Source organism: Theropithecus gelada, chromosome X (genome assembly GCF_003255815.1).
Source record: "Theropithecus gelada isolate Dixy chromosome X, Tgel_1.0, whole genome shotgun sequence".
Classification (NCBI taxonomy): domain Eukaryota; kingdom Metazoa; phylum Chordata; class Mammalia; order Primates; family Cercopithecidae; genus Theropithecus; species Theropithecus gelada.
Window position 1 is genome coordinate 43,284,955 of NC_037689.1, and position 12,896 is coordinate 43,297,850.

Sequence of the window (12,896 nt, forward strand, 5' to 3'; positions counted from 1 at the left end):
TGAGTTATATCTAGTCTCAGAAACATGTGAAACACCTAAACTGATCTAGACATGGGCAAGTGACTGCCTTCAAGGAGCTCATAATCTATTACAGAGGTTCTCAAATTGTGGTTCTTTAGGCCAGTAATATCAGCCTCACTTGGAAACTTGTATTAGGAAATAAAGGGTGGGTGGAGGAATTCTCAGGCCCGACTCCAGAACTACTGGATCAAAAACCCTGGGGGTTAAAACTCAGCATTCTTTTAACAAGGCTTCAAGGATTCTAACACATACTAAAGTTTGAGAACCACATTGAAGAAAAATAATCTGAAAAAGCTATAATCAACCATACTGACAAAGGACCTGTTTGAGTATTGGTTATTTGTTCCTTAGTTGGGCCTTTGGAGAGCTGTTAAAGGTTTTGAAACAGAAAACTTTTACACGGTAGCAGTATTTTGGAGTTGCAAAAGACTAGAAGCAGAAAGACAGGTTAAGATTCTGGTTTCAGTCTAGCAGTAGGTATCCAAGCCAGAACTATGGCAGTGAGAACAGGCATTAGTTGCTAGGATCTATTTGTTAGGACACAAAATAGATTAAAAAGAGGAGAGAAGTCACAGGTGACTCCAAACTCCCAACTTTAGAGTACGACAGGGAGTTTTTTGGTTTGTTTGGGTTTTTTTGTTTGTTTGTTTGTTTTTCTGGTGAATGAAAGTAAAGAGATAATGAGTTTCATTTTTAAAGTCTTGTATTCATGTGAGCTACCAGTGGATATTCAAGGGAAAATACTGTGCTTTAGAATTGAAAAGACATTAATGTAAGTTCTGGCTTCACCGCTTACTATTTTTGTAATCTTGGCCAAGAAAACAATCTCTTCTTGCTTCAGTTTCTACACACGTAAATTGGGTTTAATAGTTTACCTCATTAGGCTTTTGTAAGAATGAAAATATAAAGAAAAAGAATGTAACATAGATATGAAGAATCTGGCACAGTGAATTGTTGATGCTTGCGATTATTCAGTAGCTATTAACGTGGACAAGCTAAACAGTTGGAAATAACTCTAGAGTTATTGATAGGAAGCAGGAATGGTAGAAAGATTTGGGAGTCATGCAGGAAGTTGTTGGTGAAAGCTTTTGACAGAGATTATTGTAAGAAGACAGCATGAAGTATTAGAAAGGTTTGTAACACTTAGCCTAGAGGAAACAGGTACACTTATTGGTAGGGAAGAGGAAGAAAAGATGGAGGACAGGTAAGCAGAGATGTAACAGAACCATGTTATTTTACTCAAACTAATCTTTATCATCTATTTTCATGTTCCTACCCACTCTGTTTTAGAGTTGGAATGTATTGTGACTGAAGGTTACCTAATTATTTGACCTATGCAAGAATATTGAAACATCTCTTGATATTGATCTGTTTCACAAGTCAGCCAAATTCTTTTTTGGATATCTTTGACTATTAGAATATTTTTCATCTCTGGATGTGGTGGTTCATGCCTATAATCCCAGCACTTTGGGAGGCCAAGATGGGGAAATTTCTTGAACCCAGGAGTTAGAGCCCAGCCCTGGCAACATAGTGAGACCCTCATCTCTACAAAAAAATAAAAATTAGGCAGTCATGGTAGTGTACACCTGTAGTTCCGGCTACTCTGGAGGCTGAGATGGGAAGATTGCTTGAGCCTGGGAGGTCAAGGCTGCATTGAGCCATGGTGGTGCCACTGCACTCCAGCCTGGGCAACAGAGTAAAACCCTGTCTCAAAAAAAAAAAAAAATTCTTTAAATTTTGCACCTTATTTAATTCCTTCCAATATTAGCAGCTTACACTCTTATATTAGTTATTATTATATTAGTAACCACTAGGACCTCTTCTTCCTTCTTTCAAAACTCTCTCTACCTGCTAGTATATACTTTGATTACAGCCAGTGGAAAGAGTACTTTACAGCCATTCTACGTATTACTGTTAAATCTTTACATGGTTTCTAATTTAAGTTTCACACACTGAATATTTTTAAACCACAACCAGAAACTTAAATGAAAAAATGGAAAACTAACCTAGAAAAATGATTAACGGCCAAGCACAGTGGCTCAACGCCTATAATCCCAGCACTTTGGGAGGCCAAGGTTGGCAGATCACCTGAGGTCGGGAGTTTGAGACCAGCCTGACCAACATGGAGAAAACCTGTCTCTACTAAAAATACAAAATTAGTCAGGTGTGGTAGTGCATGCCTGTAATCCTAGCTACTTGGGAGGCTGAGACAGGAGAATCACTTTGAACCCGGGAGGCGGAGGTTACAGTGAGCCAAGATCGCACCATTGCACTCTAGCCCAGGCAACAAGAGTGAAACTCTGTCTCAAAAAAAAAAAAACCAGAAAGAAAAAAAGAAAAGAAAAATGATTAACACGTATTTATATATTTTATATGGCTAAAGGTATGTTAGAATATCCCAGAGACTGGAATTATTTGTACTGGAGCTCTAGCACCATGTCATATTTGACTTCTAGTAGAACATGACCAAAACCAATAAATGGGGGGAAAGTGTTAAGAATTATATTTGGTAAAGAAGATAGAAATGATTCAAATTTAAGGAGTTTGAGAGAGGACTAAGGAAAAAAAGGACTATTCAAATGAGAAAGGCACAGCTCTGGTTGCTGTTTATGTGTATACAAGTACTAGGATGGGACTGATATAGCTAAAACCTACGTATGTTATTAAGAAAAATGTTACACATAGGCTGTAAATTACTCAGTAGGCTTCATTCCTATTTAATAATTTCTAAGTGAAACTGATTTAATACTTAAGTGGAGTATCTACTGAGATCATTCACTGAATCAAAAATCAGTGGATAGTATAGTTCTTGACTTATTGAGTACACCTGAATAATAAATTTATATTCTCTCATGTCAGTCATCAAGGTATAATGCATAGAGCAGATTTTACTTCTCCGTCACCACCTTTTTGTGTTTTAAATAGTAGTGTTGCCTTTCTGGTTCTGCAGTTTTGGTAGAAATTTTCCATCCATATTAAACAGTCCTGATTAGGTAATTCATAAAATTTATTATTTTCTAATTGGAATGTTGCTATTCATAGACTAGGTTCATGTATTTTGTTGGTTTTGTTTGTTTACAAGAGTAACTCACACTTATTGCCAAAAGTTTAGGAAATAAAAGTATAAAGAAGAAAGTATATATTGCAAGTCCTTACTCCCTTTAATTGAACCACCATTAATGGTGTTTTCTATATTTATGTACATTCTTTAACGAAAGTGGAATTAAATTATGTTTGCTATTTTGGAACTTACTTTTTTTTTACACAGTTTTTATATCCCTTACTCATGGATACATTTACATAATGTACAATTTTTGGTTGATTTAAACAGTACTGTGACACATATGTTGCACATTTATTTTTGTGCTTTTATCCAATCATTTCCTTAAGGTAGTGGAAGTAGAATTTGGGAGCCAAAGATATGTAATATACAGTCTTGATGTATATTTCTTTGCTTTTGTTTTAAACATTGTTAATGTCATGTAAATAATAAAAGGCTGATTTAAAAATAGTAAAATTAGATACCCAAATTTTCTGCCATTAAATAACTTTCAGCTGTAAAATTAAAATCCACCCAAATGAATTTTCTTATCAGAAACCAATTCTACTTTCTGATAGAAAAGCAATTCTAAGCTGGGCATGGTGGCTTATGCCTGTAATCCCAGCACTTTGGGAGGCCACGGTGGGTGGATCACGAGGTCAGGAGATCAAGACCATCCTGGCTAACACGGTGAAATCCCGTCTCTACTAGAAATACTGAAAATACAAAAATACAAAAATTAGCCGGGCGTGATGGCAGGCGCCTGTAGTCCCAACTACTTGGGAGGCTGAGGCAGGAGAATGTCGTGAACGCGGGAGGCGGAGCTTGCAGTGAGCAAAGATTGTGCCACTGCACTCCAGCCTGGGCGACAGAGCGAGACTCTGTCAAAAAAAAAAGCAATTCTATTTTTTGGAATTGTTTTCTTGAAAAGAGCACATAGAAAGTGTGAAAGAATAGGATGAATGAATCAAATTGCACTAAAAATTTCATAGGAAAATACCATCTAGCCTTAAAAATCTTCAAATTTTGTAATAAGTAAAATGAAAAGAAATTGGTGAGTAGAAATCAATGTGTAAATCGAGAATAGATGTGCTGGAAAAAAGATTATGGCCATCACATTGACCACTTTAGTATAGTTAGCAATTATTTGAGTGAATAATTAAATAATAAAATGTGGTTATCATTAATAAGTTGTTCCCAAACTCTTTGTATAAGTAGTATGTTTTCTCCCCCCAAACTTGTAATTCAAAATGTGCATTCATATTTTTTTTGGCAAGCAAAATGAACCCTTGGATTTGAACTCCCTTTGCTTTAACTCTTGGCTGTACAGATACTGCACAGCTATCAGAGGAATCAGAATCAATGTAATATACCTTTGGGCACATAATAGTCCCCACTTACATGTAAGAGGAGGCATTTGACCAGTTCCATTACTGTAGTTGATCCACATTAATGTGATTTAAAAAAACAAAACAAAACAAAAAAAACTGGCAGTCTCATTCAGGTTATCCAAGTATAATGATCATTTTGATTCATATCTGAGACCCCCTGAGATTTTAAGCATTATAGCATCTCACTTCTTGTTTGTTCTAACTTCACCAACACTTAATTCAGCTATAGTTGATGTTGCAATTTAGATGAATGCTTGTTAAATATACAAAAGTCCCCATTCCATAATAGCCGCATTCCAGATTACCTCTTCTTCATAGTCTGGTCTATGCTGCTTTTGGTGGAAGTGCTCATTCTCTCCGGCTTGACAAATATCTCCCAGTCAAAAACATGATTATTATTAAAGACAAAAGGCACTAATTATCTTTAACTTGGATGCCTAGGAAGAAACTGTATCACTGTTCAGACCATTTGCTAAATCCTACGTGCAATTCAGGATAAATTTTGACCTAGTGTGCTTATATAACACATCCTGGAAAAGTATAATCCATTAGGGTTTGGGATAAAAGGTTCTTCTCTCTTTTAAATGTGAAATGTTTTTTTTGGTTTTTTTTTTTTTAAAAAAACAACTTGGAATAACAGACATTTTAATGTGTTTCTTTAAAGCATAGTTTCTAGGATTTCAGTTACTTGATACTGCATCACTAGTCCGTTTTCAAAGCAAAGTAACAAAAATTATTCTATGTTCAGAATTTTAAAAGGATGAAGAGTGAAGTAATTTTAACGGGATGCAGTTGAGCCCGATTTCAAGACATTTATCAAGTACTTTGATTTTAATTACACAATATGTTTTTAGGTGATATTCAAATAGGATGACTTCATTAAATTTAGCACATTATATTTTAAGTTTATAGGGTTGTTTGGAACACATTTCCAATAGCTGCTTCATTGGAGTAGTGTTACCTTGTTATTTTTGTTCTGTCTTTATAGCATGGTAAAAGGCTTATTGTATTGCTGCTCTTGTCCATGCATAAGAATGTTGCCTTGGTATGTCAGTACCAGCTATTGGTAGTAAAATATCAGTCTAATTTAGAGACACTGGTACCACTTATCTCTAAAAGATGGTGATGAGTAAGCTTGTGGTGTAGTTTGTAAGCTGAGGACATTGCCAAATCCTTGTTTTCAGGCATATAGATTTTTAACTATACTGGTGAACAGAGCTTGGATCTAGACCTAGCAGCTGAGCCGCATTAATGGTGACATAATTTCATTACATTCTGAAGTACTCCATTGGTAGGATACCATTTTAGTCTTTGCTTTGACATGGTAAATGTCCATTATGTTGTCTCATAATGATATGGACTAATGCAATAACATGGTTAATCAATTCAAAGATAAAATTTCTTGAGTATGTATCTCCTGAAAATTGATAGGATGGTACACCAATTATGTGACTTTTTTTTTTTTTTTACTAATCTTATTAAAGGGGGAGAACATTAAATCTTTGAATACTGTACCTCAATTTTATTGTAATGATTTTGCTGGTTACCAGGTGGGGTGGCAGTTGAAAAATTTGGTGAATGCACTACGAGAGGACCCGAGTGGTGTTATCTTAACTTTGAAAAAGCGACCTCAGAGCATGCTTACCTCAGCACCAGCTTTACTGAAAAATATGAGATGGAAGCCCCTTGCTCTGCAGGTAATGAAGCTTAATCATAAGTCATACACCATCATTTTAGCCATAGATTATCTCAGTAATGCTTCTTTATTGTGCCTCATCTCAGCAGCATATGGATTAATCTTGTATGCTTTTGAAAAGTTGTTTGTGAAATGATCTCTTCACAGCTATTCTAATAGGCTTAATTGTCATGAAATCCGAGAGTATCTAAAACCCAAATGAAAAACAACTCTGCCTTAATTTGTAAACATTTAAAGCATAATTCCAAAAGGTCACAATTTATTTCATTCCAAAATATGAATAGAATGAAAATAAGATGGTTCATTTTTATGATATGATCTTCTATTTTTTGTTATACCCACATACTCTTTTAGAAGAAGCTAAGTGATAGTTTATAGAATTCTTTTAAATCAGTTCATTAAATAGTAATAGTAATTTATAAACAGTAGGAAAATGAAATTTTATATTAGTAATTAAAATGCACCTAGTACACACTAGATGCAGTGACTCACACCTGTAATTCCAGCACTTTAGGAGGCTGAGGCAGGTGGATCACTTGAGGCCAGGAGTTCAAGACCAGCCTGGGCAACATAGCATAACCCCATCTGTACAAAAAATTAAAAACTTAGCCAGGCATGGTGGTATGCACCTGTAGTCCCAGCTACTTGGGAGGCTGAGGCAGGAGGATCATGTGAGCCCAGGAGTATGAGGTTGCAGTGAACTATGATCATGCTACTGCACTCCAGCCTGGGCAACAGAGACTCCATCTCTTAAAAAGAAATGTGCCTTGTACATTCCTCCTGACTGATCGTTTTTCTCTTTCCACCTTGTAAGGTGGCAAAAATAAGGAAATTGTTGCACTAGAATTTTTGCATTTTTCTTCAGCATGAAACATCACTCTTCAGCATGAAATGTTGCTCTTAACATTGATAACATATTTATTAAGCATTATTTTCAAAGTTATAAAAATACGATTCTGATTGATGAAAGGCAAGGATGTAATGAATTTTCTTCTACTTCAGTCAGGATATAATTTTTAAACTTAAGTAATTTTTGTCCTTCACAAAATGTGCATTTTTAAAATGAGACTATTACCTTTTCTTAGAAGTTAATTAAAAAAAAATTAGATTGCCCATTGAACTGGAACATGGCCCATTATTCATATTAAAAAGGAAAGCAGTATATGAAATGCATTATTGTCACTGCTATGTAAATTGTTATTAAGCTCTATATTAGTACCTTTTATTATTCATAGATTTTTTTCCTAAGAATCAAAATTCTCCGTTATACATGAATGGCTTTATAGATTATAATGATTTCTCATTGTTTGAAACTTTACTACTTATTGGCCGTTGGCATTATACTTAAGTAATATAAAAACGCATATATGTGTCAACATTAAGGCCTTTAACATTTTAATGTGAATCTGTTTTTCAAGTTAATATATGTAAAACTGAATTAACATGTCCAAATCCATTTGACTTGCATATATGTTTATTTTAAAAGATACTTGATGATCATTACAGTTCAGAGGTCGGTGTTTGCCTCATTATCGAAGTCATAGATGAGTAGATCAGACTTTCCCATTACATCATTTTTTTTTCTCACTGCGTTATAATTTGCTTTGTTCCCCCTGGAGTTTCCTATTGCCATGTCTTCCCCAAAGATCCTTCTTCAAAGTGTAAGGGTGTGGAAACCCTGAAAAAGAGGCCTGTACTTTCAGTCATTAGGTTATCTTCTCTATATATATGAGGTGAAATTTAATACCTCTTCTTTAGTCCCTCATATTTCACATTAAACACCGAAAATACCCTAGCTTCTTGTTGATCCATGCACTCTGAAGGATTATCTCTAGCACATGTGTTTGTAATCTATTCCCCTGTTATATTCTTTTCCACATGCACAAACTGAAGTGGAGAGTTAAGGTAATGGCAGTACCCAGTTAAGAATCGTTTTTATATAAAATGCTAAAATAACTGAAAGACCAACTTTTTTGTTACATATACATTTGGTATATGTATTCAAACCTAGAGAAAAAGGACTTGAATTTTAAAAATTACCTTTATATCATTCCTTACCCTGTAAGTGCCTTACTCTTAAGGCACTGTTTCTAGATCCATTCCAAATTCTGAGAAATGTGCCTCATCAGATCACTAATTATTTTTATTCGTCATTGCTTATTCAGCTATGCTGCATGTATTTGTAAATTTACTTTTTCACAGTGCTGAAATCTGAAAAGGAGGAAAGCAGCATTATATAAGTGCTATATCTATTGACATTTTTGTAAATTTGTCATTTCAGCTGAATTTGGTTCACCTAAAATCTATTGGCCAAAGTCAACCACCAATAGATAAATAATACTATTGGTTGGGGGAGGGGAGACTGCTTCTAACATTTTTGAAAATTACTTCAGTTGTTGCCTTTTTACAGAGCAGAGGAAAGAGTACTGGCATTAATTAAATATTTTCTAGTGGCTAAAACAAGGTCTTAGGAGTGAGGACAATGGATAAGTCCTCTAACATACCACACCACTACCGAATCTCCCTGAAGAAGACCTGAAATTGAACCATTACAGAATTCTTCATTGATCTTAAAGTTCTGGCTTATGCTAAAATGCAAAGACACCTGAAAACATAATGAAAACTATCTAGTCAAAATTTTTATAGATCATAGATGTTGATACAAAAGATAGACAAAATCTCAAGATACCAGGATCTGGAGGATGAAGGTACACTGTCTCCAGAGGGGGAAAAGTTAAAGAAATACTAAGATGAGAAGATCTTGAAGGCAGTTTTGCATAAAATCATTACTTTATCTCAGGTCACCTTTTCTTCCTAGTACCTAAGGAACTACCTCAGACGTGAAACGTAACTGCTAAACGTAGTAACAATCCTCTGCATAGACAAGAGTGCCATTTTTATTGTATTCTTCCTTTTGGTAGGTGCAGAAATACACTGGAGCCAAAATGCCCATCAACTCATTCAAACATAAATCTTCAGCATTCAAACTTGAAAAAATGGAAATGAGGTTATTTCTTTTTTCACAGGGTGTACCAGTAGTCTACCAAGAATTATTTAAAATAGAGGATACAAAAGGAAAGAATCTGTGGCATTTATTTAACTCAATATGTCTATTTAATCTTTTTGAAAATACTATCCCAGGCTTAATTTACCTGATAGCATTTATAGATAAAATATAGGAAAGTTTGTAGTAGTATGAAGGTAGGCACTAATACATGTATCTTTTTAATGAACAAGTTTATCCTAACATAAGGAATAATAATTTTTTAAACTTATAAGGAATTGTTTTTAGCTATACAAATAAAACAACCTTATGTATCCTAAGGTAGAAGATTGTCAAAGAATATCACATGTTTTAATTAAAGTAGTAGTTTTATTTCTAAAAATACTAAAAGCATAGTGACTTCCAATATTGATTAACTACGGTGATGAATTTTGATTTGGATTTTCTTTTGAAATTCATTGATGAAATTATAGCCAAATAAACAAAAGCATACAATTCAACTTCATACTCACAGAGCAATTTCATTAGTACATTTCATTAAATTGGCAACTCTTTTGATGAATTCCTGATTTCTCAAATATTTTGTGATAGAACGGAAGGACTTAAACATCCCTTAGTCAGATACTACAAGCAAATTTAATAATATCTGGAACCTTTAATTCTGTTGTCATTTTCACCCATTTGTAAAAAGCAGAGATGTCTCATCTGAGATAGAATCTCTTATTCTAAGAAAACAAACCAGGGATTCCTTGCTTTCTGGGAGCTGCTTTTCAAAACATCTTTTTAGTGGCACTCTACTAATTTTCTGCATTTTGGTAAGCATGGTGATTGCTTATCATCAATTTCTTCTAATTCAAAGAAAAAAAAACCTCAGAGAACTGTGGATAAACCTCAAGGTATATGTTTAGATGTTTGTGGTTTTAAATTAATATGTGTAGGCCACGAGCATAGATGGGTGGTGTCCCTTTCTTCTTATGAGAGATATGTGGAAGAATTATTGGACACTGCCAAGAATGTTTCTTGGAATCATCACTGGGAATCAATGATTTTTAAAACATTTAAAAACCCAGCTTTTTTTTTTTTTTTTTTTGGTGAGAATGCATCTCAGAAATGATCACTAAGATCAGTGCTGGAATTCTCAACATAATGACATATATTGTTCAAGACATTTTTATATAAAATAACATCAAGCTGTAACATTATAATTATGTTCCTAAATTGTATTCTCATTTATAAATCTCTCAATTGATGCCATAGTTACTTGTACGATTTTGTGTTTTTCCATTTAAATTTTATTGTTTAGCATTACCTTGATGCCATTTTTACAGCACATTTAAATAACTTTGAGCAGAAAATAAATAGAAAAGAGTCATAACAGTCGATTTTGTCTATCAGCTGGTGTAACAACTGGAGAATGTTGATTGCATTCAATTTCAAATACATACAGATATGAATGATTAAAGTCATTCTGGAAAAATCAAAATACATAAGTAACAATAAAATTTAATATTCAAGTTGCAGGTCGATGTGACTGAAAAAAAAATTAGTGACAAAAAAATGTATATGTTTCTGAGAGTTTTGTTTTAAAGAGAGCAATAACTAGTATTAGGCATGGCCCTAGAGAAGAAAATAAAATTTTAACTAAAAATGTAATTGTGCTGACTGGGAGCCAGAAACAACTGTATGTTTTACATACTCAAATGAGTAAATAGCTGTAAGTAATTGTCAAATTTTAGCTCACCAGTGTTTAAGCAAATCAGTCAAAGGACCTGAGTCACATTTGTATTTTTGAGCCACATGCTTTCAAGATTTTAATAGTGGCTACAGGTAATCACCTATAATGTAGAAATTGTCTATTCTTTCTTTAGTTAACATCCCAAAAATGATGTTTACTGTAATTTGAAAAAATGGAAGTCCAGTTTTAATGTTGCTGTTTAATTATGCCCATAAGGCTGGACAATGCAGGATTAAAGACACTAGTGTTAGCCTCAATACAATGTGCAATATTTCATGATTTGATGGAAAAAGCCGTTTTATAATGTGACTCTTAAGTCTTTATTAGTTATATGCTGTATAAGTAATACATATTTTAGGCATATATATCTGTATTTTAAAACCTAGGTAGATATGGTTTCCTGATCAAATCTGTGGTCGGAAAAAACACTTGTTTTCTCTGTATTCTGACAGGAAAGGAAAAATTATATGCTTATAAAGGAGACTCAAACCTTTTGCATTTATAAATTTGCATTCTAGAAAAAGCTGTGAAAGAACTGAGAGTGGGAGAATTTTGAATATATGTATTTCCCTTGCTTCAGTTCTTTTCAAATAATTGACTACTTATGAAAAGCTTGGCCAGAAAAAAGTATTCTCAATAATTTTCCAAATTAGATTTAACCTTCTTTACATGGTCAAGAAACTACAAAATTATATATGAATTCTTGCCGCTTAAAATTCAGGATACATTTTCTCTGAAGCGTTTGCTTAGATTATTAGAGAGTCAATATAAAATAATGTTCTTGTACTAGTGTTGGGAATTAAAAATGTGTTTGAACTGAGTAAGGACTTATGTGAATGTTCTGTGCTAGAATGATGGGGTATTGTGATCCATTTGAGTCTGTGTTTATTCCCAAGAGCGAATAAAATAAATGGCCAGGTTTTATACTTGATGTAATTATTTGTATTTCAGTGGGTATTTCCCCACTGGAAGGCAAAGCAAGTTCTGTGTGATCTTGGCATTAGTGAATTTTAGAGCTAACTACATAAATGTGTAATGCACTGTTTTAATCTTTTAACGTTGGAGTTGTTTTTATGCCATTGGTTTCATTCAAGCTCTATCAAAGCTGGGTCACTTGATAGAAAGAGGGACAACTAAATTAAGATATGCTTGCCCAGAGATGTTAAAATGTAAAATGTTTTGAGGAAAACCTCAACGTCAAATGTAGTTTCTTAAGTATAGAAGTTCTTTTCTCATGGTCTTTAAGACTATAGAGATTTCACAGGTACACGAATACCTTCCATATGTGCTCAGTTACCGTAGAGATGTTAAAATTGGGGCACACAAAGAAAAGACCTCAGCAATCAGAGGCTTTAAAGTGAGACCTGAACCATCAGAGGATTTAAAGCTTTAGCTTACAAAATTTTATTTTACAGCAATCACAATCTTCCAATGATGTTTAAGCTGGATGAGTAGGATATTATTGCTGAAGTTATCACTAATAATTCAGAGGAAAGTTTGTGTCATACCCTGTTTTAGGACACAATTTTGAAGTATTTATACATTCAAACTGACAGTATGAAAAATATAAGTTTTACCTAGAAGATTTCTAACAGTAGCAAATTGACAGTAGTACGTTATCCTTAATTGACCTAAGGTTATAAATATATGTTTGAAGAGATACATATGATCATTTTATTTAGGATTTGGACATTTTAAGAGATGCATGCCAGTGCCCCCAGAAATCTGTCATAGACTTGTTTTACAAGAGTCACAACATACATGCAAATGTGTCTTCCCTGTTGGAGTCTCATTGAATATGTGGAAGGAGAGCTTCATCTCAAAAGGACCATTGAAATGAAAACTAAATGGTATGACAAAGTCCTTCCAGAAAATAAACCCCTTTGGATGGAATCAAAAATGGATCTATATCATACTTGATTACATACCACAGAAGATCAAGTTATGCTGAAGCTTCATGTTTACTTTAAATAACAAGATGTAATCCTAAAACAATCCCCTTGTATTGT

At 33.9% G+C, this 12,896-nt stretch overlaps 1 protein-coding gene across 5 annotated transcripts in view; it reads left to right on the forward strand.

The window, feature by feature from the left end:
* CNKSR2 (connector enhancer of kinase suppressor of Ras 2) overlaps window positions 1-12,896 on the forward strand; it is a 301,612-nt gene that overhangs the window by 154,332 nt on the left and 134,384 nt on the right. For 3 of the 5 annotated variants that reach the window (XM_025373440.1, XM_025373441.1, XM_025373444.1), the window contains exon 9: window positions 6,003-6,149. The exons of the other annotated variants lie outside the window; for them this stretch is intronic. In XM_025373440.1, the coding sequence (XP_025229225.1) occupies window positions 6,003-6,149 (147 nt within the window). The remainder of the gene's footprint in view (window positions 1-6,002; window positions 6,150-12,896) is intronic. 5 annotated transcript variants of the gene reach the window in all.